The 25,777-nt window shown below is 53.8% G+C and overlaps 1 protein-coding gene across 2 annotated transcripts; it reads left to right on the forward strand.

Annotated features, from left to right (window-relative positions):
* The first annotated feature begins 2,808 nt into the window (after nt 1-2,808).
* On the forward strand, nt 2,809-21,315 carry CHRNA5 (cholinergic receptor nicotinic alpha 5 subunit). 2 transcript variants are annotated; one of them, XM_080651396.1, is made up of 6 exons: nt 2,809-3,034; nt 11,602-11,753; nt 12,811-12,855; nt 15,347-15,456; nt 17,285-18,116; nt 20,794-21,315. In XM_080651396.1, exons 3-6 carry the CDS (start codon nt 12,829-12,831, stop codon nt 20,953-20,955), a joined length of 1,131 nt encoding a protein of 376 aa, XP_080507522.1. In that variant the 5' UTR covers nt 2,809-3,034; nt 11,602-11,753; nt 12,811-12,828; the 3' UTR covers nt 20,956-21,315. The 2 variants fall into 2 exon arrangements, with proteins under 2 accessions (XP_080507522.1, XP_080507523.1); XM_080651397.1 differs by lacking the exon at nt 2,809-3,034 and adding an exon at nt 3,164-3,179.
* The last annotated feature ends 4,462 nt before the right edge of the window (nt 21,316-25,777 follow it).

Raw genomic sequence — 25,777 nt, forward strand, 5'->3', positions numbered from 1 at the left:
GCTGTATCCACTGAGCCAAACCAGCCAGGGCTATCTTGTCCCTTTTAATAAAATATATTTTTTTATTGATTTCAGAGAGGAAGGGAGAGGGGGAGAGAGAGCTAGAAACATCCATGATGAGAGAGAATCCCTGATCGGCTGTCTCCTGCACGCCCCACCCTGGGGATGGAGCCCACAACCCGGGCATGTGCCCTGACCGGGAATCCAACCGTGACCTCCTGGTTCATAGTTCGTCTTGTGTCCCTTTTCTTTAAATCCAGTTAAGAAGACTCACTTCAGCCGAAACCGGTTTGGCTCAGTGGATAGAGCGTCGGCCTGCGGACTGAAGGGTCCCGGGTTCGATTCCGGTCAAGGGCATGTACCTTGGCTGCGGGCACATCCCCAGTAGGAGGTGTGCAGGAGGCAGCTGATCGATGTCTCTCTCTCATCGATGTTTCTAGCTCTCTATCCCTCTCCCTTCCTCTCTGTGAAATATCAATAAAATATATTTAAAAAAAAAAAAAAAAAAAAAGAAGACTCACTTCAGCCCTAGCTGGTTTGGCTCAGTGGGTAGAACGTCAGCCTGAAGACTGAAGGGTCCCAGGTTCAATTCCCCGTCAGGGCACATGCCCAGGTTTCGGGCTCGATCCCCAGTGGGGGCGTGCAGGAGGTAGCCGATCCATGATTCTCTCTCATCATGGATGTTTCTCTCTCTCTCTCCCTCTCCCTATCTGAAATCAATAAAAAGATATTTAAAATAATAATAATAATAAAGTAAACATAAAAAGAAATAACCAGGTGAAAATAATTAAAAAAAAAAAAAGAAGACTTACTTCAATGGATTTTGTTCCCATTTTCCTGGTGGTACTTAGACCTAGGAAAAAAAGTCAAAATTTTCTGTTTAGGTTCTTTGCAACCAGGTTTAGATTTTAAACCGATTTGCAACGCGGCCCTCGGAGTGACATTTCTGCGCACAGGGTGTCTGAGCGGCGTCAGCTCCATGAAGCCCTCGGGGAGGGATCGTGCCACGCTCTGCCACCGTGGCTTAAAGGTGATGCCGCAGAATCTCTGCAGCCAGACGAAGCTTCCCCTTCCATTATGGACGGAAGGGACGGAAGGGAGGGCCCGGCTGGGTGTGCGGTGGGCCTGCTGCTGGCAGCGTCGGTCCGCGTGGGAGTCACAAGTGTCTGTGGCAGATGGAGTCACGGGTCGACCTATGAACCAGGAGGCCACGGTTCGATTCCTGGTCAGGGCACAGGCCCGGGTTGTGGGCTTGATCCCCAGTGGGGGGCGTGCAGGAGGCAGCCGGTCCATGATTCTCTCTCATCATGGATGTTTCTATCTCTCTCTCCCTCTCCCTTTCTCTCTGAAATCAATTATATAAATATATATATATATATATATATATATATATATATATATATACACACACACACACTAATAAAAGGGTAATATGCTAATTAGACCGAGAGACCTTCCAGACGTCCTTCCGGACAAAGCCATGGTGGTGGGGCCGAGGCAGAGGCGATTAGGGGTGATCAGGCCAGGAGGGGAGGGCAGTTTGGGGTGAGCAAGCTGGCAGGGGGAACAGTTGGGGGCGATCAGGCTGGCAGGGGGGGCAGTTGGGGGCAATCAGGCCGGCAGGGGGGACAGTTGGGGGCGATCAGGCTGGCGGGGGGGCAGTTGGGGGCGATCAGGCCGGCAGGGGGGACAGTTGGGGGCGATCAGGCCTGCAGGGGGGACAGTTGGAGGCGATCAGGCTGGCGGGGGGGCAGTTGGGGGCGATCAGGCTGGCAGGCAGGTGAGCAGTTAGGAGCCAGCAGGCCCGGATTGCGAGAGGGTTGTCCTACTGGACATTCCCCGAGGAGTCCCAGATTGGAGAGGGTGCAGGCCGGGCTGAGGGACACCCCCTGCCCCGTGCATGAATTTCATGCACCAGGCCACTAGTATATATATAAATGAATGAGGAAACTGGCCCAGAGAGGGGGTACTTGCCCAGTGGCCTGGCTGACCTGGGACCAGGCCTCCTGTGGGGTTGCTGGACCCCATCACCCCAGGAGGCCGCAGGCTGCTGGGAGATATCCTTGCGGGGGGGGGGGTCTGAGCCAGGGGCACATCCCACCCCTGGTGACTATGTGGTCATGTCACAGTTTTCTTTCTTTTATTAAAATACATTTTTATTTTCCTGGGTCATAGGTCCAGGCTCAACCACGGAGCCACACCTGACGGGCTTCATGTCACAGTTTTCTCTCTGTCCATCAGTCGCCTGCCTCTGGGTGCAGGTGTTAATGAATGGCGGGCATCCCTCGGTGGGCAAGGCCTTGCCCAGGCTTAGCTGAGGGTACACTGGCCCCCCTCCCCCAGGCGATGCTGCCCGGTCTGGAGGCGGGCCGGGCTGGGACCAAAGGCAGGGCGGGATCTAGCGGGGCGGGATGGGGGCGGGGCCGTAGGGAAACTGAGGGGCAGGAGGGCGGGGCTATAGCGGGAGGGGCGGACTGGATGCAAATGAGGCGGAGCTGAAATAGCATTAACTAGGAGTAGACGGGGCGGGGCCGTACGTAGACTGAGGGGCCGGAGGGCGGGGCTAAAGGGAGGAGGCGGGGCTATAGCGGGAGGGGCGGGGTAGATGCAAATGAGGCGGAGCTGAAAAAGCATTAACTAGGAGTAGACGGGGCGGGGCCAGCACGGAGGGGCGGGAGGGGCGGGAGGGGCGGGAGGGGCGGGAGGGGCGGGAGGGGCGGGAGGGGCGGGAGGGGCGGGAGGGGCGGGAGGGGCGGGAGGGGCGGGAGGGGCGGGGCCAGCACCGAGGGGCGGGGCTTGGCTGGGGCGGGCGCCGCGAGTCCGGCGGGAACGGAGGGCCGCATCGCTCCGCTTCTCCCGGACCCGCTCGCGGTTCCGCCGCCGAGTCCGCGTCCCCGCGAGGCCGTCCTGAGGCGCCTCCCGGGGCGATGGCGGCGCGGGGGGTCCCGGCCCGCGGTCCTCCGCCTCCTGCTGCTCGTCCCGCTGGTGGCCGGGCGCCGGGGTCCTGCCGGCGCGGGGGGCGGCGCGCCCGGAGGTGAGCCTGTGGGGCGGCGCGGGGCGCGGGGCGCGGGGCGCGGGGCGCGGGGCGCGGGGCGCGGGGCGCGGGGCGCGGGGCGCGGGGCGCGGGGCGCGGGGCGCGGGGCGCGGGGCGCGGGGGGCGGGGGGCGGCGCGCCCGGAGGTGAGTCTGTGGGGGGGCGCGGGGCGCGGGGCGCGGGGCGCGGGGCGCGGGGCGCGGGGCGCGGGGCGCGGGGCGCGGGGCGCGGGGCGCGGGGCGCGGGGCGGGCGGTCCGTGGAAATGCCCGCGTGGGCACCTCGCTCAGGGGAAGGCCGCCCTGCGTGTCCCCTGACGGCCTCGCGGGGCGCGGGCGACGACCTGTCAGAGAGGCCGGTCGCCGGGCTCCTGGCGTTGGGGAGCCCGTCCTGGTGCCCCAGGAGCCGGTGGCCGTCGCGGGGTGCGGTCGGGCGCACCCCGAGTGCCCCCCCCCCCCCGTCCCCCGGGCCCCCCGCGCGGAGCCCGTCTCCGCCTCCCGCAGGTCACGCGTTCCCGACGGGTATAGAAAAGGCTTCGTGGTCCCCCCCAAAGTTTCCGAGGCCCGATGGGGGGCGGGGGGAGCCCGGTGGTGGGACCTCCACCCAGACAGGGAGGGTCCTCTCAGCAGGAGACACGGCCGGGTTCCGACGTCCATATTTCTGATTTTATTTATTTTATTTTATTTATTTTATTCTATTCTAGTCTATTAATTTTATTTTATTTTACTTATTTTATTCTATTCTAGTCTATTAATTTAATTTTATTTTATCCTAGTCTAGTCTATTTATTTTATTTTATTTTATGATTTAATGTTATTCTAGTCTATTAATTTTATTTTATTTTACTTATTTTATTCTATTCTAGTCTATTAATTTAATTTAATTTTATTTATTTTATTCTATTCTATTTTATTTTATTTTATGATTTAATGTTATTCTATTCTATTAATTTTATTTTATTTATGATTTTATTTTATTCATGTTACTTTATTTTATTTTATGATTCTATTTTACTCTTTTTGTTAATCCTCACCTGGGGATATTTTCCCATTGATTTTTTTTTTTTTAGAGAATGGCTTTGTTCTTTTTTCAAAAAATATTTTTATTGATTTCAGAGAGGAAGGGAGAGGAAAAGAGAAACATCCATGATGAGAGAGAATCACTGATGGGCTGCCTCCTGCACGCCCCCTACTGGGGATGGAGCCCACAACCTGGGCCTGTGCCCTTGACCGGAACCGAACCCGGGACCCTTAAGTCCGCAGGCCGACGCTCTACCCACTGAGCCACACTGGCCAGGGCTTCCCATTGATGTTTTTAGAGAGAGTGGAAGGGAGGGGGAGAGAGAGAGACACATCCATCAGCTGCCTCCCACACGCACCCCAGGGGGGGGGGCAGGGGTGGAGCCTGCAACCCGGGACCCGTGCCCTTGACGGGAATCGAACCCGGGACCCTTCATTCGCGGGCCAGCGCTCCACCCACTGAGCCACACCGGCCGGGGCTATGGCTCTGTTTTTATAAGTGTTGTTCTTTTTTAAAAAGTTTTTTTTTTAACCCTCACCCAAGAATGTGTGTTTTTTTTAATTATTTTTTTTTTTGGTTGTTAACTCTTACCTGAGGGTATTTTTCCCCATTGACTTTTTTTTTTTTTAATATATTTTTTAATCATATTTTTATTGATTTTCTACAGAGAGGAAGGGAGAGGAATAGAGAGAAACATCGATAAGAGAGAAACATCCATCAGCTGCCTCCTGCACACCCCCCACTGGGGATGTGCCTGCAACCAAGGTACATGCCCTTGACCGGAATCGAACCCGGGACCCTTCAGTCCGCAGGCTGACGCTCTATCCACTGAGCCAAACCAGTTAGGGCTGACTTTTTTTTTTTTTTTTAAAGAGAGTGGAAGGGAGGGAGAGAGAGAGAGAGAGAGAGAGAGAGAGAGAGAGAGAGAGAGAGAGAGACATGAATGAGTAGCCCTTGCAACCCAGGTGTGTGCCCTTGACCTGGCGTTGAACCCGTGACCTTTTGACCTTTTGGTGCACCTCCCGGGCTGAGGGCCGGGGCTGTGAGCCTCGCATTCCTTGGGCAGAGAAGAGCCTTTTCCTGCCTCTCCTGCCTCCAGGCTTTTAAACAAACGATGGTTTCCGATTGCAGGAAACCATCACCGTCTCCAACAGAAGGGCGTTTTGCAGGACGCGTTGCTTAATGAGGAGGAAAGCGGGGTCACGTGGAGGGCGTTCAAACAGAGAAAGAAAGCCCGGCCCTGGCCGGTGTGGCTCAGCGGGTAGAGCGTCGGCCTGCGGACCGAAGGGTCCCGGGTTCGATTCCTGGTCCAGGGCACAGGCCCGGGTTGCAGGCTCGATCCCCAGTAGGGGGCGTGCAGGAGGCAGCTGATCCATGATTCTCCCTCATCATGGATGTTTCTATCTCTCCCTCTTCCTTCCTCTCTGAGATCAATAAAAATATATATTTTAAAAAGTCCTGTGCAGCCCTAACCGGTGTGGCTCAGTGGATAGAGTGTCAGCCTGCAGACTGAGGGGTCCCGGGTTCGATTCCCGGTCAAGGGCATGGACCTTGGTTGCGGGCACATCCCCAGTGGGAGGTGTGCAGGAGGCGGCTGATCGATGTTTCTCTCTCATCGATGTTTCTAACTCTCTATTCCTCTTCCTTTCCTCTCTGTAAAAAATCAATAAAATATATTAAAAAAAATAGGATAATACTTCTTGTTTTCAGGGGTAAATAATGCATATAAATTGCCAGGTGCTGTAGCTAACATTCTTTTTTTTCTTCCGTTTTAATATAACACGTCACAGCTGAGTGTTCCACGGTGTCGATAGCTATCACGTGCGTGTGCGTGTGCGTGTGCGTATGTTCCGTGTTATATCCGAACCACGAGAGCCGCTCGCTTCCCTCTTTTTTTTTTTTTTAATGTTTTTGTTGATTTTTAGAGAGAGGAAGGGAGAGGGATAGAGAGAGAGAAACGTCGACGAGAGAGACCATCACCCATCGCCCCCCCTATTGGGGATCGAGCCCGCAACCTGGGCATGTGCCCTGACCAGGAATCGAACCCGTGACCTCTCGGTTCCTGGGCCGATGTGCAGCCACTGAGCCACACCGGCCGGGCTCACGTCCCTCCTACGACGGCCGTCACGCGGTGGTCCAGTTCTGTTCGCTGTTCCCTTTGTCCCACGCGAGCACCCCGGGACCGGCGACCTGCCCGTCTGTCTCTGCCCCGTAAGACCTCGCTGGTGGTGGTGGGAGTCCAGCCGGTGTCGGTGGGTGAACGCAGGCACAGCCGTTCCCTCCTTCCAGCCCGGCTCTCACCCGCCAAGAGGCGTGCTCTTGGGAAGTGACCGTTTCAAGGTCAAAGGGACATTGAACGGAGGAAGGCACTGCACGGGGCCCCTACATGTCAGCGTGCTGTGGGGTACGGTTCCCTCCGGATGTAGGGGGGCTGAACGGCACTGTCTGGCGTGAGGGGGCCTTTCATTACGTTTCCTTTGGCCATTTTGCAAGCTGATCCTTTCTCCCTCTTTAAAAGGAGAGGGTGCCCCGGCCGGTGTGGCTCCGTGGTTGAGGGTCGACCTAGGAACCAGGAGGTCACGGTTCGATTCCCGGTCAAGGGCACGTGCCCGGGTTGCGGGCTCGATCCCCAGTGTGGGGCGTGCAGGAGGCAGCCGATCCCTGATTCTCTCTCATGGATGTTTCTCTCTCTCTCTCCTTCTCCCTTCCTCTCTGAAATCAATACAAATATATGTTTGTTTGTTTTTTTATTTTATTTATTTATTTAAATATATTTGATTGATTTTTTTACAGAGAGGAAGGGAGAGGGATAGAGAGTTAGAAACATTGATCAGCTGCCTCCTGCACACTCCCCACTGGGGATGTGCCTGCAACCAAGGTCCATGCCCTTGACCGGAATCGAACCTGGGACCTTTCAGTTCGCAGGCTGACGCTCTATCCACTGAGACAAACCGGTCAGGGCTGTTTGTTTTTTTATTTTTTTTATTTTTTATTTTTATTATTATTATTTTTTAATATATTTTATTGATTTTTTACAGAGAGGAAGAGAGAGGGATAGAAAGTTAGAAACATCGATGAGAGAGAGACATCGATCAGCTGCCTCCTGCACCCCCCCTACTGGGGATGTGCCCGCAACCCAGGTACATGCCCTTGACCAGAATCGAACCTGGGACCCTTCAGTCCGCAGGCCGACGCTCTATCCACTGAGCCAAACCGGTCAGGGCTGTTTGTTTTTTTAAATATATGCAAGTTGACTTCGCTCCCGACTAAACTGCCTCAGGTCATTTTCTCACTGCACGTGTTTGAGAGTCGGGACAGGGTGTAAATTAAGGTAAAACGAAAGCATATCCACCCCAGAGAAACCTGATCCTCCTCTAATTCTGTGATGAGAATCAATAGAAAATACACGGAGTGGCCAGATGATGATGATCTCTGAACACATAATAATCTGGCCACTCTGTGTATATCCTATATCAGTGGTCAGCAAACTCAGTAGTCCACAGAGCCAAATATCACCAGTACAACGATTGAAATTTCTTTTTGAGAGCCAAATTTTTTAAACGTAAACTATATAGGTAGGTACATGGTTATTAACTTAACTAGGGTACTCCTAAGCTGGCCTTTGCTAAAAACTCAAGGGGCCAAAGAGCCGCATGTGGCTCACGAGCCGCAGTTTGCCGACCAATGTCCTATGTATTAAAAGGCTAATATTCCAATTGTCCCCTCGACCAGGAGTTCGGCCAGCAGGCAGGCCGGCCAACCGCCCATGTCCCCTCCCCCTGGCCAGGCTGACCGGACCCCACCCATGCACGAATTCATGCACCGGGCCTCTAAAATATATATATATATATATATACCGAGTGGCCAGATTATTATGTGTTCAGAGATCATCATAATCTAGCCACTCAGTGTGTATATGTATATGTATATTAGAGGCCCGGTGCATGAATTCGTGCATGGGTGGGGTCCGGCCAGCCTGGCCAGGGGGAGGGGACATGGACGGTTGGCCGGCCTGCCTGCTGGTCGAACTCCCGGTCAAGGGGACAATGTGCATATTAGCCTTTTATTCTATAGGATAGACACCGAGTGGCCAGACGATGATGCGTTCAGAGATCATCCTCATCTGGCCACTCGGTGTAGAATGAAAATCCTAGAATGGAAACACACACACACACCCTCTGCCTTTCACCTATAATACTTAAAATAGTGACTGGTAAGTACCGATCTGTCACATTGAAAGGGCTGGCTATTTTCTCCTCGTTGACAAAACGGCCGATTATGTTCCCTGCTGTGTTATCTCGCCATTGCTGAAAATAGCCTTCCTGGGACTGTTACAAAAGGATTTTTTTTTTAAAGGGATATAAGTCACTTTTTGTTAACTTAAAAAAATATGTCCACCCTGGCTGGTGTGGCTCAGTGGATAGAGCGTCGGCCTGCGGACTGAGGGGTCCCAGGTTCGATTCCGGTCAAGGGCATGTTCCTTAGTTGCGGGCACATCCCCAGTAGGGGACGTGCAGGAGGCAGCTGATGGATGTTTCTCTTTCATTAATGTTTCTAACTCTCTATCCCTCTCCCTTCCTCTCTGTAAAAAAATCAATAAAATATATATATATTTTAAAAAAAGGCCCAAGGAGACATCGAGGGGAATGCCTGACTTTTGAGTTGGGGATACACAGCCCCCTATACCCTCTCACAAAGCTTTCCAGATACATTACCTTATTTTATTCTTGTGACGGCTGGTGCAGACGGAAGGGCACGCCATTGGCAGCAACGGGCAAGATTTAAAACGTGTGTACCCTGACTCAGCGGTTCTAAGAGGCAGTGCCGTAAATTCTTCTGTAAGTGTGGGGAAAAAGACGCACGAGGATGTTTACCACAGCATTTTTCCACTGTGGCGTTGTCAGCACTCCAGACCGAGGACTTTGGACATGTCCATCAGCGGAGAAAGCTTACGTGGATGACAACACACCCGTAACCCCGACCCCCTTGCCACGTGTGAAGAAAGACTGGAGATGGATAGAGATGTACTGACATCCAGTACGGAATGAAAAAAAAAAAAAAAAAAAAGCAAGTCGCAGAACTTAAAGAGAAGACTTTTTTTTTTTAATATATTTTTATTGATTTCAGAGGGGAAGGGAGAGGGAGAGAGAGAGAAACATGAATGATGAAAGAGAATCACGGATTGGCTGGCTCCTGCACGCCCCACACTGGGGACCAAGCCCGCAACCCGGGCCTGTGCCCTGACTGGGAATCGAACCCTGACCTCCTGGTTCCTAGGTTGACACTCAACTGCCCAGCCACGCCGGCCGTCCAAAGAGAAGACTTTGGTTCTTCCTCTGTGTCTGCGTTTTTTAAAAATTTCTGTACATCACACTTAGCAGTGGTTACCCTAGAGCCGGGGTCGGCAAACTGCGGCTCGCGAGCCACATGCGGCTCTTTGGCCCCTTGAGGGTGGCTCTTCCACAAAATACCACGGCCTGGGCGAGTCTATTTTGAAGAAGTGGCGTTAGAAGAAGTTTACGTTTAAAAAATGTGGCTCTCCAAAGAGATTTCCATCGTTGTCCTGTTGATATTTGGCTCTGTGGACGGATGAGTTTGCCGACCACTGGCTTAGAGGAAGGGAGATGGAGGGCATAACATCAGAACTGTGTCTGGTTTTTTTTGTTTTTGTTTTAAATATATTTTATTGATTTTTTTATAGAGAGGAAGGGAGAGGGATAGAGAGTTAGAAACATCGATGAGAGAGAAACATCCATCAGCTGCCTCCTGCACACCTCCCACTGGGGATGTGCCCGCAACCAAGGTACATGCCCTTGACCGGAATCGAACCCGGGACCCTTCAGTCCGCAGGCCGAGGCTCTAACCACTGAGCAACACCGGCCGGGGCTGTGTCTGTTTGTTTTTAAATAGATCTTTACTAGAGGCCTGGCGCCCGACATTCGTGCACTGGGGGAGGGGCGTCCCTCAGCCCGGCCTGCGCCCTCTCGCAGTCTGGACCCCCCCAGGGGATGTCCGCCTGCCGGCTTAGGATTGAGCCTCTCGCAGTCTGGGCCCCCCCAGGGGATGTCCGCCTGCCGGCTTAGGATCGAGCCTCTCGCAGTCTGGGGCTCTCGCAGTCCGCGACCCTCGCTCCTTACCGCCCACCTGCAGCAGAGGCAGGAGAGGCTCCTGCCACCGCTCCTGCGCTCGCCAGCCATGAGCCGGCCGAGCGGCGCTCCCCCTGTGGGAGCGCACTGACCCCCAGGGAGCAGCTCCTCCGTTGAGCGTCTGCCCCCTGGTGGCCAGGGCGCGTCATAGCGACCGGCCGTTCCGCCGTTCGGTTCGATTTGCATATTAGCCTTTTATTATACAGGATTGATTTCAGAGAGAGGACGGGAGAGGGAGAAAGAGATGGAAACATCCATGATGAGAGAGAATCACGGATCAGCTGCCTCCTGTACGCCCTCTACCGGGGCTCGAGCCCGCGACCCGGGCATGTGTTCTGACGGGGAAACGAACCGTGACCTCACGGGGTGCCGCTCAACCGCTGAGCCACGCCGGCCGGGCTGTTCCCTAGAGTCTAAATGCCTTTGTATTACGTTGAGTGCTGCTTAAGGAACTCAGCATGTTACCGCGTGAGTAATCTGATTAACTAAGGAATGCATCTTAGCAGAGTGGTCCTCATTCATCTCAGACGTCCGTATGGATATCGCACTCCAAAAGGACGATTCATCACAGCCTAAGTAATAGTGCTGGCTTCTGAATGATGACAAACTTTTTAAAAAATAGATTTCTGCCAAAACCGGTTTGGCTCAGTGGATAGAGCGTCAGCCTGCGGACTGAAAGGTCCCAGGTTCGATTCCGGTCAAGGGCATGTACCTTGGTTGTGGGCACATCCCCAGTAGGAGGTGTGCAAGAGGCAGCTGATCGATGTTTCTCTCTCATTGATGTTTCTAACTATCCCTCTTCCTTCCTCTCTGTAAAAAATCAATAAAATATATTTTTTAAAAAAATAGATTCTATTGATTTCAGAGAGGAAGGGAGAGGGGAGAGAGATAGAAACATCCATGATGAGAGAGGATCATGGATCGGCTGCCTCCTGCACGTCCCCGTATTGGGAATCGAGCCCACAACCCGGGCATGTGCCCTTGACCAGAATTGAACCTGGGACCTTTCAGTCCACAGGCTGACGCTCTATCCACTGAGCCACACCGGCCAGGGCAATGACACACTTGTGTGTGTGTGTGTGTGTGTGTGTGTGTGTGTGTGTTTTAAGTAGAAGTATTTGGTAGAAGAGAAGCCAACACGCTAACTTTTTTTTTTTTTAAATATATTTTATTGATATTTTACAGAGAGGAAGGGAGAGGGATAGAGAGCTAGAAACATCGATGAGAGAGAAACATCGGTCAGCTGCCTCCTGCACGCCCCCCACTGGGGATGTGCCCGCAACCAAGGTACATGCCCTTGACCGGAATCGAACCTGGGACCTTTCAGTCCGCAGGCCGACGCCCTATCCACTGAGCCACACCGGTTTCGGCTAACACGCTAACTTGTGAACATCTGTTTTACAGGACTGGCTGAACCGCTCTTCGTGGCCAGACACGAAGACAATCTGTTTAAGGACCTCTTTCAGGACTACGAGAGATGGGTCCGTCCCGTGGAGCACCTGAACGACAAGATCAGGATAAAGTTTGGCCTCGCCATCTCTCAGTTAGTGGATGTGGTAGGTGTGCGCGTCCACCCGGATCCGGCGTCACACGCCCGCGCGGTTGAAATTGCTCTCTGGAGCCCTCGCCGGTTAGGCTCAGTGGATAGAGCGTCGGCCTGCGGACTGAAGGGTCCCAGGTTCGATTCCGGTCAAGGGCATGGACCTTGGTTGCGGGCACATCCCCAGTAGGAGGTGTGCAGGAGGCAGCTGACCGATGTTTCTCTCTCATCGATGTTTCTAACTCTCTCTCCCTCTCCCTGCCTCTCTGTAAGAAATCAATAAAATATATTTTAAAAATATATAATTCAAAAAAATTGCTCCTTGGAGCCTCGGTATAAGGGGATGGCCTGCCCTAACCGGTGTGGCTCAGTGGATAGAGCGTCGGCCTGCGGACTGAAGGGTCCCAGGTTCGATTCCAGTCAAGGGCATGGACCTCGGTTGTGGGCACATCCCCAGTGGGGGGTGTGCAGGAGGCAGCTGATGGATGTTTCTCTCTCATCGATGTTTCTAACTCTCTATTCCTCTCTGTAAAAAAAATCAATAAAATATTTAAAAAAAAAAAAAGGGGGGGGATGGCCAGGCGGTCCTCCCCAGGGCCCCCACTTCTCGGGCGAGGACCCCACAGCCGCCATTGCCTCTGGGACGCGCTCCCTTGGGGCCTCCTCCTTCCTTCCGGTCGTTCTCCCGTCTTAGGGATGGGCCCGAGCGTGGGTGCCTTCCCGTCCGCTAAGCTATTTATCCTTCTGTCCTCTCCCCTGCTGTTGGGACCACTTCTACTTCTCTGCTCTTACTGTTTTTTGTTTCTAATTTTCTTTTTTTTTTTTTAATATTTTTTTATTGATTTCAGAGAGGAAGGGAGAGGGGGAGAGAGAGAGAGAAACATCCATGATGAGAGAGAATGATGGATCGGCTGCCCCCTGCACGCCCCCTACTGGGGATCGAGCCCACAACCCGGTCCTGTGCCCTTGACCGGGAATCGAACCCGGGACCCTTCAGTCCCCAGGCGGACGCTCTATCCACGGAGCCACGCCGGCCAGGGCCCATCAGCCTTACTGAAACCTTTGTTTTTCAGGATGAGAAAAACCAGCTAATGACCACGAATGTCTGGCTGAAGCAGGTACGTATCCAGTGCAAAAGGCCGCCCTGCTGGTGACCTGGGATGCTGTTAGTTCAGGGCGTGCGGCCGGCGGGGCGTGAGTGCGGGCCGGCGGGAGGCAGGCGGACCCGGTAGGTGGAGTGCTCGTGTTTACTCGGCCGGTGTTACCTGAGTGGCAGGCACGGGGGAGCAGCCGAGAGCAACACCGATCCGCTCGGGGGGGAAATGTGCTGGGGAATAGGATAGGGTGTGTTGGGATATATAGATATATATTTATTTTTAATATTTTTTATTGACTTTTACAGAGAGGAAGGGAGAGGGATAGAGAGTTAGAAACATCGATCAGCTGCCTCCTGCACGCCCCCCACTGGGGATGTGCCCACAACCAAGGTACATGCCCTTGACCGGAATCGAACCCGGGACCCTTCATTCCGCAGGCCGACGCTCTATCCACTGAGCCAAACCAGCTAGGGCTTTATTTTTTACTAGTGGCCCGGTGCACGAAATTCATGCACATTAAAAGGGGATTAATTAGAGGAAATAATCTAATATTGCTATTTACCCTTTCTCTATAATAGAAGTGTCAGAGATGAAAGAAAATTAGTAAAATGTATATGAAAACCTTCCTTCTGTCAGAGTCTGGGGCACACCATGGGACCCAGAGTCAAGTCCCCGCCCACCCACATGTGCCTCAAAATCACATGAGACCCAGACCCGTCTGGCCCCCCACCCCTCATTGGGATAGATCCAGACCTGGCTAGTCCCACCCTTGTCAAGCCCCACCGGGCAGGGAACATAGCCTCAGGTCCCATGGCCTGGCGCCAGGCTGGGGGGCATGGCCTGAGGTCCCCCAGCCCAGACCAGGGGGATGGGGGCGCATGCCTTGAGGTCCCCCGTCAAGACCCGCCAGGTGTGGGACATGGCCTGAGATCCCCTGTCAAGCCCTGCTGGGTGGGGGGGCCTGGCCTGAGGTCCCCCGTCAAGCCCCACCAGGCAGGGGGGGAGGGGCACACAACCTCAGGTCCCCTGGCCCAGCACTGGGAGAGGGGAACAGCCTCAGGTCCCCGGTCAAGCCCAATCGGCAGGGGGGTGCAGCCTCAGGTCCCCTGGCTCGGTGCTAGGGCGGGGGGTGCGGCCTGAGGTTCCCTGTCAAGCCCCACATGGTGGGGGGTGCGGCTTGAGGTCCCCTGGCCTGGCGCTGGGGTGGGGGGAGCAGCCTGAGGTCCCCTAGCCCAGCACCAGGACGGGAAGCGCACCTTGAGGTCACCTGTCAAGCCCTGCCAGGTGGGGGGCGTGGCCTGAGGTCCCCTGTCAAGCCCCACAGGGGCTGGGGAGGGCGTAGCCTCAGGTCTCTGCTGATTACTTGTTAAGGCTCCTTATGGGAACTTGGCCTCAGCTGTGGGTGCAGCCATCTTTGTGACGGAGTGATGGTCAATTAGCATATTCCCTATTGATTAGATAGGATTTATTTTTTTTAAATATGTTTTTATTGGTTTTTAGAGAGAGAGAGAGGAAGGGAGAGGGATAGAGAGAGAGAAGCATCCATGAGGAGAGAGAATCACAGATCGGCTGCCTCCTGCACGCCCCCTCCTGGGAATGGAGCCCGCAACCTGGGCATGTGCCCTGACCGGGAATCGAACCCTGACCTCCTGGTTCATAGCTTGACGCTCAACCACGGAGCCACGCTGGCCCGGCTGTCCCTACTTTTTTTTCTTTTTATTGTCTAAAGTTTTACATATGTCTCCTATTTCCCCAGTTGATTCCCCCTGCCCCCCTCCGAGCCATTCCCACCCCGGGCAAGCCCCCACCACCCCAGTGTCCCTATTTTTTTTTTTTTATATATTTTATTGATTTTTTACAGGGAGGAAGGGAGAGGGATAGAGAGCTAGAAACATCGATCAGCTGCCTCCTGCACACCTCCTTCTGGGGATGTGCCCGCAACCAAGGTCCATGCCCTTGACCGGAATCGAACCTGGGACCCTTCAGTGTGCAGGCCGACACTCTATCCACTGAGCCACACCGGTTTCGGCCAGTGTCCCTACTTTTTAATACCGGCCACCACTTCCCCAACTCTTACCTCCTAAAAGGCACGTGGGGTTTCCTTGGGGTGCGAGCATGAACTGGACGTGGTCCCAGCATCGTTCCCGCGTGCAGGTTGGGCAAGGTGTTCGCGTATGTGGGGTGTGGACTACGTCCAGCTGCTCTGTGTGTGGAGCAGTCGGCCCGTCCGTGTCGACAGAGCTGGAAAAGGGATGTTTCCCTCGAACCCGGACCCTAGATGCCCGAGGCTGCACCTCCCGGGCCCGGCTCGTGGTTGGAGAAGGGGCGCCACACAGAACCGTCAGCGCACACACAGCCTGGCGCTCCCTGTCCCACAAGGACCAAGCTCAGAGCCGCGGCCGGCCGCAGGGGCTCTCTCTGTCGGGAGCGGACAAGGCTTCCTGTCTGACCGTGTTCCGTCCCTTTGAGGATTAAGTCCGTCGAAATGGACGCCGTTTTCTTTGTCTCAAAGGAGTGGAGAGACGTGAAGCTCCAGTGGAGTCCCGAGGACTACGGGGGGATCCGAGCGATCCGGGTCCCGTCAGACTCGCTCTGGACCCCGGACATCGTCCTGTTTGATAAGTAAGTCACAGTCCACCTTCCGTGGTGTGTTTCCAAAGCGAACACTTGCGTGGCGATTGGGCACGGGGAACGTAAATCCCTCCCTCTTGAGACGTGTGTGGCTGTCCAGTCGCACGGCCCGATTTCACATCCTTAGGTTTCAGATCGGTTCCGTGGGTCCCCTCCTTTTGTGTGCGTGCACGTGTTGTTTTCTGATCATACAAGTGTTCTTTGATTTATGACATGTGTGACATGCCGGGAGCCATTTCCAGCATGTCATAATTGCTAGAGTTTCATCCAAAGGTTGATGGAACTTGGGGACTCAGCAAGGGCTGAGTCACATATGTTATCGCCTGTTGGACATGGCTAAAGGCATTTCCCCCAAACCTGAGAAAGATGCGTTAAATTGATTGTTTGCTGCCAGACAGCTCAGGGCTTCTCCATCTACATGTTATTGCCTCCTGTTGGCCAAACACCTGAACAGCCGAAGGCAATTCCCCAATCTGACAGTGGATTCTGTATGAAACCCTACCCTTTGAAGTGTATATCTCCACCTTCGGACAAATTGTGCTAATAAAAAGCAAGGGGTCCTGAGACAAGGAGAGAGTCTTTAGCTCCTTTAGCTGAAGTGCCTCAGACCCCCAATGCCTTTCAAAATTATCTTTCGTCTCTGGACTCTTAGGTTACACACAGCCTTTCTCCAGGTCGCTGAACCCTTCTTAATGCCGGGACAAGAACCCCGGCAGTGACATATTGGGGAAGTCCAGGAAGGTGTGAGGAAGTAGGGTGGTCACCAGTGGTCAGTCCCACTGTCCAGTATGTGGAGCCGGGGAGGGGGATGACTGGCCCTGCCAAGGCAGTAGGGTGAGTTAATTAAATGTTCGACCATCCCCGGCCGGTGTGGCTCAGTGGATAGAGCGTCGGCCTGCAGACCGAAGGGTCCTGGGTTCGATTCCGGTCAGGGGCACATGCCTGGGTTGCAGGCTCGGTCCAACGTGCAGGAGGCAGCCAATCCATGATTCCCTCTCTTCGTTGATGTTTCTGACTCTCTCTCTCTTCCTCTCCCTTCCTCTCTGAAATCAATAAAAATATATATTTTTAAAAAATGTTCAGTCCTGACCAGTTTGGCTCAGTGGATAGAGCGTCGGCCTGCGGACTGAGGGGTCCCAGATTCGATTCCGGTCAAGGGCATGTACCTCAGTTGTGGGCACATCCCCAATAGGGGGCGTGCAGGAGGCAGCTGATGGATGTTTCTCTCTCATCGATGTTTCTTTTTTTAAAAATTTTTTTTTATTTTATTGATTTTTTTACAGAGAGGAAGGGAGAGGGATAGAGAGTTAGAAATATCGATGAGAGAGAAACATCGATCAGCTGCCTCCTGCACACCTCCTACTGGGGATGTGCCTGCAACCAAGGTACATGCCCTTGACCGGAATTGAACCCGGGACCCGTCAGTCCACAGGCTGATGCTCTATCCACTGAGCCAAACCGGTTAGGGCTCTCATCGATGTTTCTAACTCTCTCTCCCTCTCCCTTCCTCTCTGTAAAAAAATCAATAAAATATATTTAAAAAAAAAACGTTTGACCCAATAGAGCCGGCTAATATTTAAAAATATATATATATTTTATCTCAGAGAAGAAGGGAGAGAGAGAAACATCCATGATGAGAGAGAATCATGGGTCGGCCGCCTCCTGCACGCCCCCCACTGGGGATGGAGCCCACAACCCGGGCATGTGCCCTTGACCGGGAATCGAACCCTGACCCCCAGGTTCCTAGGTCGACGCTCCGCCACGGAGCCATGCCGGCGACGTTACTGTGTGTGCGCGCACGTGTGTGTGTGTGTTTCAGTGCCGACGGGCGGTTCGAAGGGGCCCGCACGAAGGCCGTGGTCCGGTCCGACGGCACGGTCACCTGGACGCCCCCCGCCAACTACAAAAGCTCCTGCACCATCGACGTCACCTTCTTCCCCTTCGACCTCCAGAACTGCTCCATGAAGTTCGGCTCCTGGACGTACGACGGCGCCCAGGTGGACCTCCAGCTGGAGGACCGGGACGTGGACAAGAGGGACTTCTTCGACAACGGCGAGTGGGAGATCGTGAGCGCGACGGGGGCCCGGGGGAACCGGACGGCCGGCCGCCGCTGGTACCCCCACGTCACCTACTCCTTCGTCCTCAGGCGCCTGCCCCTCTTCTACACCCTGTTCCTGATCGTCCCCTGCATCGGGCTCTCGCTGCTCACGGCGCTGGTCTTCTACCTCCCGTCGCACGAGGGCGAGAAGATCTCCCTCTGCACCTCGGTGCTCGTGTCCCTGACCGTCTTCTTGCTGGTCATCGAGGAGATCATCCCCTCGTCCTCCAAGGTCATCCCCCTCATCGGCGAGTACCTGGTCTTCACCATGATCTTCGTGACGCTGTCCATCACCGTGACGGTCTTCGCCATCAATGTCCACCACCGCTCGCCCTCCACGCACCACGCCATGGCCCCGTGGGTCCGCCGGCTGTTCCTGCACCGGCTGCCCAGGCTCCTGTGCATGCGGGGCCACGCCGACAGGTACTCGGCCCAGAGAGAGGAGGCCGGGGGCCGCGGGGGCCCGAGCCCCCCCCGGGACGCGCTGGGAGCCGCACTCGACTCCATCCGCTACATCGCGAGGCACATCGTGAAGGAGAACGCCGTCCGAGAGGTCTGTGCGGGGCGGCGTCCCACGGGCAGGGCACGGACCTCCTTAGGCCGAGCCCAGGGTGAGGGCCGGACGTGTGGACGTGCGTCCTGGAAAAGATCTTTAGGGAATCTATTCTGGCCCTGGCCAGTGGGGCTCAGTGGATAGAGCGCCAGCCTGCAGACTGAAGGGTCCCGGGTTCGGTTCCGGTCAAGGGAAGATGCCTTGAGTTGCAGGCTCCATCCCCCGTGGGGGGTGTGCAGGAGGCAGCCGATCCGTGATTCTCTCTCATCGTGGATGTTTCTAGCTCTCTTTCCTTCTCCCTTCCTCTCTGAAATCAATAAAAAAATCTATATATATAAAAGGCTAAGGGACCAGCTGACCGGCCAGTAGCTATGATGCACACTGACCACCAGGGGGCAGACGCTCAACACAGGAGCTGCTGAGCGACAGCAACTTTGCAGAGTGCCCTCTGGCACTCTGGAATCCCTCGGGGGATGTCGGACTGCCGGTTTTGGCCCGATCCGCACAGGCCAGGCCGTGGGACCCCACCTGCCGGAGGGACCCCCCCCCCCTCACTCTGCAGATGTCCTTGGAGCCCCGGTCCTGTCCCAGGGGAGGGACCGTGAGAGGTTGGCTCCCGGGTGTGTCTGGCCCATCTCGCCCAGACCCATCCTGCCAGCCACCTTCTAATTAATTTCCTTTCAACGTGCACGAATCTGTGCACCGGGCCTCTAGCATTAAAATAATAAAATAGTATCTATTCTGGATAAAACATCCTCCAAGTGGGACACCTACACACTTCCCACTTCTCCATGTCTCCCTAGGCATCTCTGATGATGTTTCCGTAAATACGTTTTTATTGATTTCAGGGAGAAGGAGAGAAAAGGAGAGAGAGAGAGAGAAACATCCATGATGAGAGAAAAATCATTGGCCGGCTGCCTCCTGCACGCCCCCCACTGGGGATCGAGCCCACAACCTGGGCAGGTGCCCTTGACTGGGAATCGAACCCTGACATCCTGGTTCATAGGTCGACGCTCAACCACTGAGGCCCACCGACTGGGCATCTCAGATGATTTTAAAGAAAACGTAGTGTTGCTGTATGTATTAAGAATGAAAGAGGCCCTGGCTGGTGTGGCTCAGTGGATAGAGCCCCAGCCTGCGGACTGAAGGGTCCTGGGTTCGATTCCGGTCAAGGGCATGGACCTTGGTTGCGGGCACATCCCCAGTAGGAAGTGTGCAGGAGGCAGCTGATCAATGTTTCTCCCTCATCGATGTTTCTAACTCTCTATTCCTCTCCCTTCCTCTCTGTAAAAAGTCAATAAAATATATTTTAAAAAAAGAATGAAAGAGGCCAGGTCCATGTGGCTCAGTGTTTGAACGTCAACCTTTGAACCTGGAGCTCACGGTTCGATTCGCGCTCAGGGCACCTGTCCGGGTTGCGGGCTCCATCGCAAGTGGGGGGCGTGCAGGAGGCAGCCGATCCATGGTTCTCTCTCATCATGGATGTTTCTCTCTCTCCCTTTCCCTTCCTCTCTGAAATCAATAAAAATATATTTGATGGGGGGGAAAAAAGAGAGAATGAAAGAGATTTTGGGGGGTTTATTACCAAATATCCAATAACATGCTAACTTTTTTTATTATAAATCATCAAAACAAGCCAGCTGTAAAATCATACAAGTCGATGTGTGAATCACTTTGTCCCATGTCCTTGAGGCCCTCTTATCACAGAATCTGTTCCTGAGTGCTGAGCGGGGGGGGGGGGGGGGGGGGGGGAGGGTACTTACAGTGTTGAGGCAGCAGAAACTGCTTTGGCCCTAATTCAGCAGATTATATCTTTTAAAAATATCTATCTATCTATATGTATATATATTTATTTATTTATTTCAGAGAGGAAGGGAGAGGGAGAGAGAGAGAGAAACATCCATGATGAGAGAGAATCATGGATCGGCTGCCTCCTGCACGCCCCACACTGGGGATGGAGCCCACAACACGGGCCTGTGCCCTGACCAGAATCGAACCCGGGACCCTTCCATCCGCAGGCCGACGCTCTATCCACCGAGCCAAACCAGCTAGGGCCCATTGATTTTTAGAGAGAGTGGAAGGGAGAGGGAGAGACAGAGAGAAACGTCGATGGGAGAGGACACCTCAGTGGTTTGCCTCCTGTATGAACCCTGACCAGGGTCCAGGCCGGGGAGGAGCCCGCCACCTGGTCACGTGCCCTTGACTGGAATGGAACCCGGGACCCTTCGGTCCGCAGGCCGACGCTCTGTCCACTGAGCCACACCGGCCAGGGCAGCAGATGACATGTACACGAATAAAAGAGAAACATGCAAATTGACCATCACTCCGCTACGCCCACCAGCCAATCAGGAGGGAATATGCAAATTAGAAGGACAAAGATGGCAGCTGCTCAGCTGCTCCAGGCGCGGAGTGGCCGGGAGGGGCAGGATGCCTGCTATGAGAGGGAGGGTGGTGGGGGGTGCGAAGGGATCTATAGGAGCGGCTCTCCAGCCGCAGCGAAGATGAAGGCGGCAGACTCCAGCCGGAGCGAAGGCCGGGGTCCCGGGTGCCGGAGGAAAACCGGTGCTGGAAGCCAAGGGAAGGAAGGCCTATTGCACGAATCTCATCGTCTTAAAATAAGTAGACAGTGTTAGATTCTGTATTTAATGTGGCCTTTTTTTTTTTTTTTTGGCAACAGGTGGTTGAGGATTGGAAGTTCATAGCCCAGGTCCTCGACCGGCTCTTCCTCTGGACGTTTCTTCTGGTCTCGGTGGTCGGCTCCCTGGGGCTCTTCGCTCCTGTTATTTATAAATGGGCATCGGTGCTCGCTCCAGTTCACAGCGGGACGGCAGACACGTGATGTTCCCCTGGGGCGGCAGCAGGAGTTTCAGGCACGTACAGCGGGCGGAACCTCGATTCTCAACCTTAATGCGTTCCGAAAGGCTGTCTGAACACCGGATCATTCCCCCCGCCCCCCCCCACCCCCCACGGTTAGAAATCATGTAAGTTGAGCCCTAACCGGTTTGGCTCAGTGGATGGAGCGTCGGCCTGCGGACTGAAGGGTCCCGGGTTCGATTCCGGTCAAGGGCATGTACCTTGGTTGCGGGCACATCCCCAGTAGAGAGTGTGCAGGAGACAGCTGATGGATGTTTCTCTCTCATCCATGTTTCTCTCTCTCTCCCTCTCCTTTCCTCTCTGTAAAAAATCAATAAAATATATTAAAAAAAGGAAAGAAATCATGTAAGTTGAATTAATCCGTTCCCGACCCCCAAATGATTCCCTGTTTTAAATTTTTAAAAATATATTTTTATTGATGTCAGAGAGGAAGGGAGAGGGAGAGAGAGAGATAGAGACATCCATGATGAGAGAGAATCATCGATCGGCTGCCTCCTGCACACCCTCCTCCCCCCATACTGGGAATCAAGCCCGCAACCTGGGCATGTGCCCTTGACCAGGAATCGAACCCGGGACCCTTCAGTCCGCAGGCCCACGCCCTATCCACTGAGCCACACCGGCCAGGGCTTCACCTTTCTTATGGACAGTACATGTCTCTTGTACAGCTTCATCTAGAAATAAAGACTTTGACAACAAAAAGGACATGAACGGTAGATGGAAGTTTAATGAAAAGGAAGGGAAACGTACAGTAAAAAATGAATATGTGTAAGTAATGAAATAAGTATAAGCGGCCACAAAAGCAAAAAACAAACGTGAAATAGTCACAGCACAGTGTCCTGAGCTTGTAACAGTGGGAAACGGACTCATATTCGTACATTCTCGCCTTTGTCACCTGAGAGACGGTGACTGACCCTACAGGGGAAGGCCTGAAAGGGTGGTCAGGGTGAGAAGCGAATTGTCGAGACACGAGGTTCCGCTGTATATACCTGATGGCACCCGGAGAATGATGACAATGCCTGCTGTGTTTAAAATGTCCCGCAAGCCCTGGCCGGTGTGGCTCAGTGGATAGAGCGTCGGCCTGCGGACTGAAGGGTCCCAGGTTCGATTCCGGTCAAGGGCATGGACCTTGGTGGCGGGCACATCCCCAGTGGGAGGTGTGCAGGAGGCAGCTGATGGATGTTTCTCTCTCATCGATGTTTCTAACTCTCTCTCCCTCTCCCTTCCTCTCTGTAAAAAACCAATAAAATATATTTAAAAAATAAATAAAAATAAATAAATAAAATGTCCCGCAAGCTCGAACAGATGAACAGTTGCTAGCGTCCGTTTAGCGTAATAGATCCGCCCTTTAGAAAAATATATCTGCATGACTAACGCAGTCACTGACTGAATAACTCTTGATCTCCTCAAAATAGCAGCACAATGTTATCTGACCTGTCCTAGCAAAAATGTGATGTTTGGCCCTAGCTGGTTTGGCTCAGTGGCTAGAGCGTTGGCCTGAGGACTGAAGGGCCCCGGGTTCGATTCTGGTCAAGGGCACAGGCCCTGGTTGCAGGCTCGATCCCCAGTGTGGGGTGTGCAGGAGGCAGCCAATCAATGATTCTCTCTCATCATGGATGTTTCTCTCTCTCTCTCCCTCTCCCTACCTCTCTGAGATCAATTAAAATATATATATTTTAAAAATATGATGTTTGTATCCTGGCTGATAACAGTTTGAAACTCGTAATAGTCTGTCATTGACAGTGAGGTCCCTGTTGTGATGCGCTGGGAAATCCCTGTTGTTTTCGAAGACGGACTTCAGAACTGCTTCTGCGTTTGGTAAAGGTGCACGTCTTTAATTCTTTCTGTCCCGTGTCTACTGCGCCAGCAGCTCGTCGTCAGCGCGGCATCACACAACTATCCTACATAATAAAAGCCTAATATGCAGCCGAAACCGGTGTGGCTCAATGGATAGAGCGTCGGCCTGCGGACTGAAGGGTCCCGGGTTCGATTCCGGTCGAGGGCAGGAGCCTCGGTGGCAGCTGGATGGATCCCCGGCCCCTCTGGGCCTGTGACGCTCTGGGAAGTGGGGTGCGGCCTGCCAGGCCACGGTGAAGAGTAAGTTAAAAAGGCGCCTGGGCCCTCACCGGTGGCTCCGTGGATAGAGCGTCGGCCTGCGGACTGAAGGGTCCCGGGTTCGATTCCGGTCAAGGGCAGGTACCTTGGTTGCAGGCACATCCCCAGTGGGAGGTGTGCAGGAGGCAGCTGATGGATGTTTCTCTCTCATCGATGTTTCTAACTCTCTCTCCCTCTCCCTTCCTCTCTGTAAAAAATCAATAAAATATATTAAAAAAAAAAAAAAAGCCTAATACGCACATTGACCGACCGGTGGAACGACCGGTTGCTATGATGCTCACTGACCACAGGGGGCAGATGCTCAGTGCGGGAGCTGCTCCCAGCCCGTGGGCGCAAGGCCAGTCAAGGCGGGTGCCAGTGGGGGCCCCTGGTCGCCCACCAGGCCTAGGGACCCTACCCGTGCACGAATTTCGTGCACCGCGACTCTAGTACTAAATAAGCTGGCTACTCGGTATGACAGCGATGGAATACGACGCAGTTTCTATAACCAAGATTTTTTTATTTTTATTTTTATATTTTATTTTTTACAGAGAGGAAGAGAGAGGGATAGAGAGTTAGAAACATCGATGAGAGAGAAACATCCATCAGCTGCCTCCTGCACACCTCCCACTGGGGATGTGCCCGCAACCCAGGTACATGCCCTTGACCGGAATCGAACCCGGGACCCTTCAGTCCGCAGGCTGACGCTACATTCACTGAGCCAAACCGGTCAGGGCAACCAAGATTTTTTTAAAAATGAAAAATGGGAGTTGGGGCCTCCTTGAAGGCTTACTTTATTCTTTAGATGCTTACACTGAATAATTGTTACGTCCCTAGAGGCCTGGTGCATGAAATTCGTGCATTCAGGGAGGCGGGGGGGGGGATCCCTCAGCCTGGATTGCGAGAGGGTGCAGGCCAGGCCGAGGAACCCCATCGGTGCACGATCAGGGGCCGGGGAGAGACGCGGGAGGTTGGCCAGCCGGGGAGGGACCGCGGGAGGGCTCCAGGGCATGTCCGGCCCATCTTGCTCAGTCCTGATCTGCTGGACCCCAGCAGCAAGATAACCTACCGTTTGGAGCGTCTGCCCCCTGGTGGTCAGTGCACATCATAGCGACTGGTGGACCAGTCGACTGTCTGCCCCCTGGTGGTCAGTGCACGTCATAGCGAGCGGTTGAGCGGCCTTCGCATCTCATTAACATATTACGCTTTGATTGGTTGAACGGACGACCGGACACGTAGCATATTAGGCTTTTATTCTGTAGGATTTTTATAGCTTACCTTCCATGTGAAATCATACAAGACAACTCCTATTCATTTCAGTCCCCTTGGCCACGTGTTCCATCACTAGTAGAACCATCTTCTATAGAAATTGTAGCAGCATCTCTCGATCTTTTTTTTTTAATATGTTTTTATTGATTTCAGAGAGAGGAAGGGAGAGGGAGAGATAGTAACATCCATGCTGAGAGAGACTCATGGACCGGCTGCCTCCTGCACACCCCCCTACTGGGGATCGAACCCGCAACCCAGGCATGTGCCCTTGACCGGGAATCGAACCCTGACCTCCTGGTTCCTAGGTCCACGCTCAACCCCTGGGCCTCATCTCTTTATCCTTGACCTTAGATGCGTCCGTGGCAATGAAGCAAATCCCATTAAAAAAAAACAAAAAAACAAAAAAAAACGTCGGTGGGTACTCCTGAGTTGTTCTGCGAGAAAACCATCTTCCGAAATGAAAGGCAGCAGTCTGATTCGGTCTGAGCACATCGTACATTTTAGATCAGCCGTGGGCAAACTACGGCCCGCGGGCCGGATCCGGCCCGTTCGGCTGTTCTATACGGCCCGCGGAGCCGAAAGAGAGGAGGGTTCTCTTGCTCTCCCCTCCGCTCCTTTACTTTGAATTTATATTAGTTCACACAAACACTCCATCCATGCTTTTGTTCCGGCCCTCCCGTCCAGTTTAAGAACCCACTGTGGCCCTCGAGTCAAAAAGTTTGCCCACCCCTGGTTTAGATCCACCTCCTGTTTCCGTTCTCTCTCCCTCTCATTCCAATTAGAATCTGAGAGTTTCCAGGACCCTGGGATGGACCTAGTCTCAGCCGACGATGACTTTGTGCAGCCTCAAAGGATGTATCACAGGTAAGCACGTTAGGGGTCACCTCCGAAGGTCCCCGATTCAGCGTGACCTGGAAGAACGCCCGATAGAACCCTCCCCCTCAATCCAGAGCGCTTAGCTCCCGAGAGAACCAGCGCCTTATTTGCTCACGGGACGTAACCCGCCGGAGTTCAAGTCCATGCGCCTGGGAAGGCAGAGGGGACCCGTCTGATTTTTGTGTGTTTTATCGCCGGCCGGAGTCCCGTGGCATTTAACGAGGGGCAGTCTGGTTCGGCTCATTTGAACGGCCTGCTGGCTATCTTAGCGTGTACACGTCCCCGATCCCTCTTCTGTTACTAATTTAAAAAGTATATATTTTATTGATTTTTTTACAGAGAGGAAGGGAGAGGGAGAGAGAGTTAGAAACATCGATGAGAGAGGAACATTGATCAGCTGCCTCCTGCACGCCCCCTACTGGAGATGGAGCCCGCAACCAAGGTACATGCCCTTGACCAGAATCGAACCCGGGACCCTTCAGTCTGCAGGCCGACACTCTAGCCCAGCCGTAAGCAAACTACGGCCCGCGGGCCGGATCCGGCCCGTTCGG

The sequence above is a fragment of the Plecotus auritus genome (genome assembly GCF_963455305.1).
Source record: "Plecotus auritus genome assembly, chromosome: 15".
NCBI classification, from domain to species: Eukaryota; Metazoa; Chordata; class Mammalia; order Chiroptera; family Vespertilionidae; genus Plecotus; species Plecotus auritus.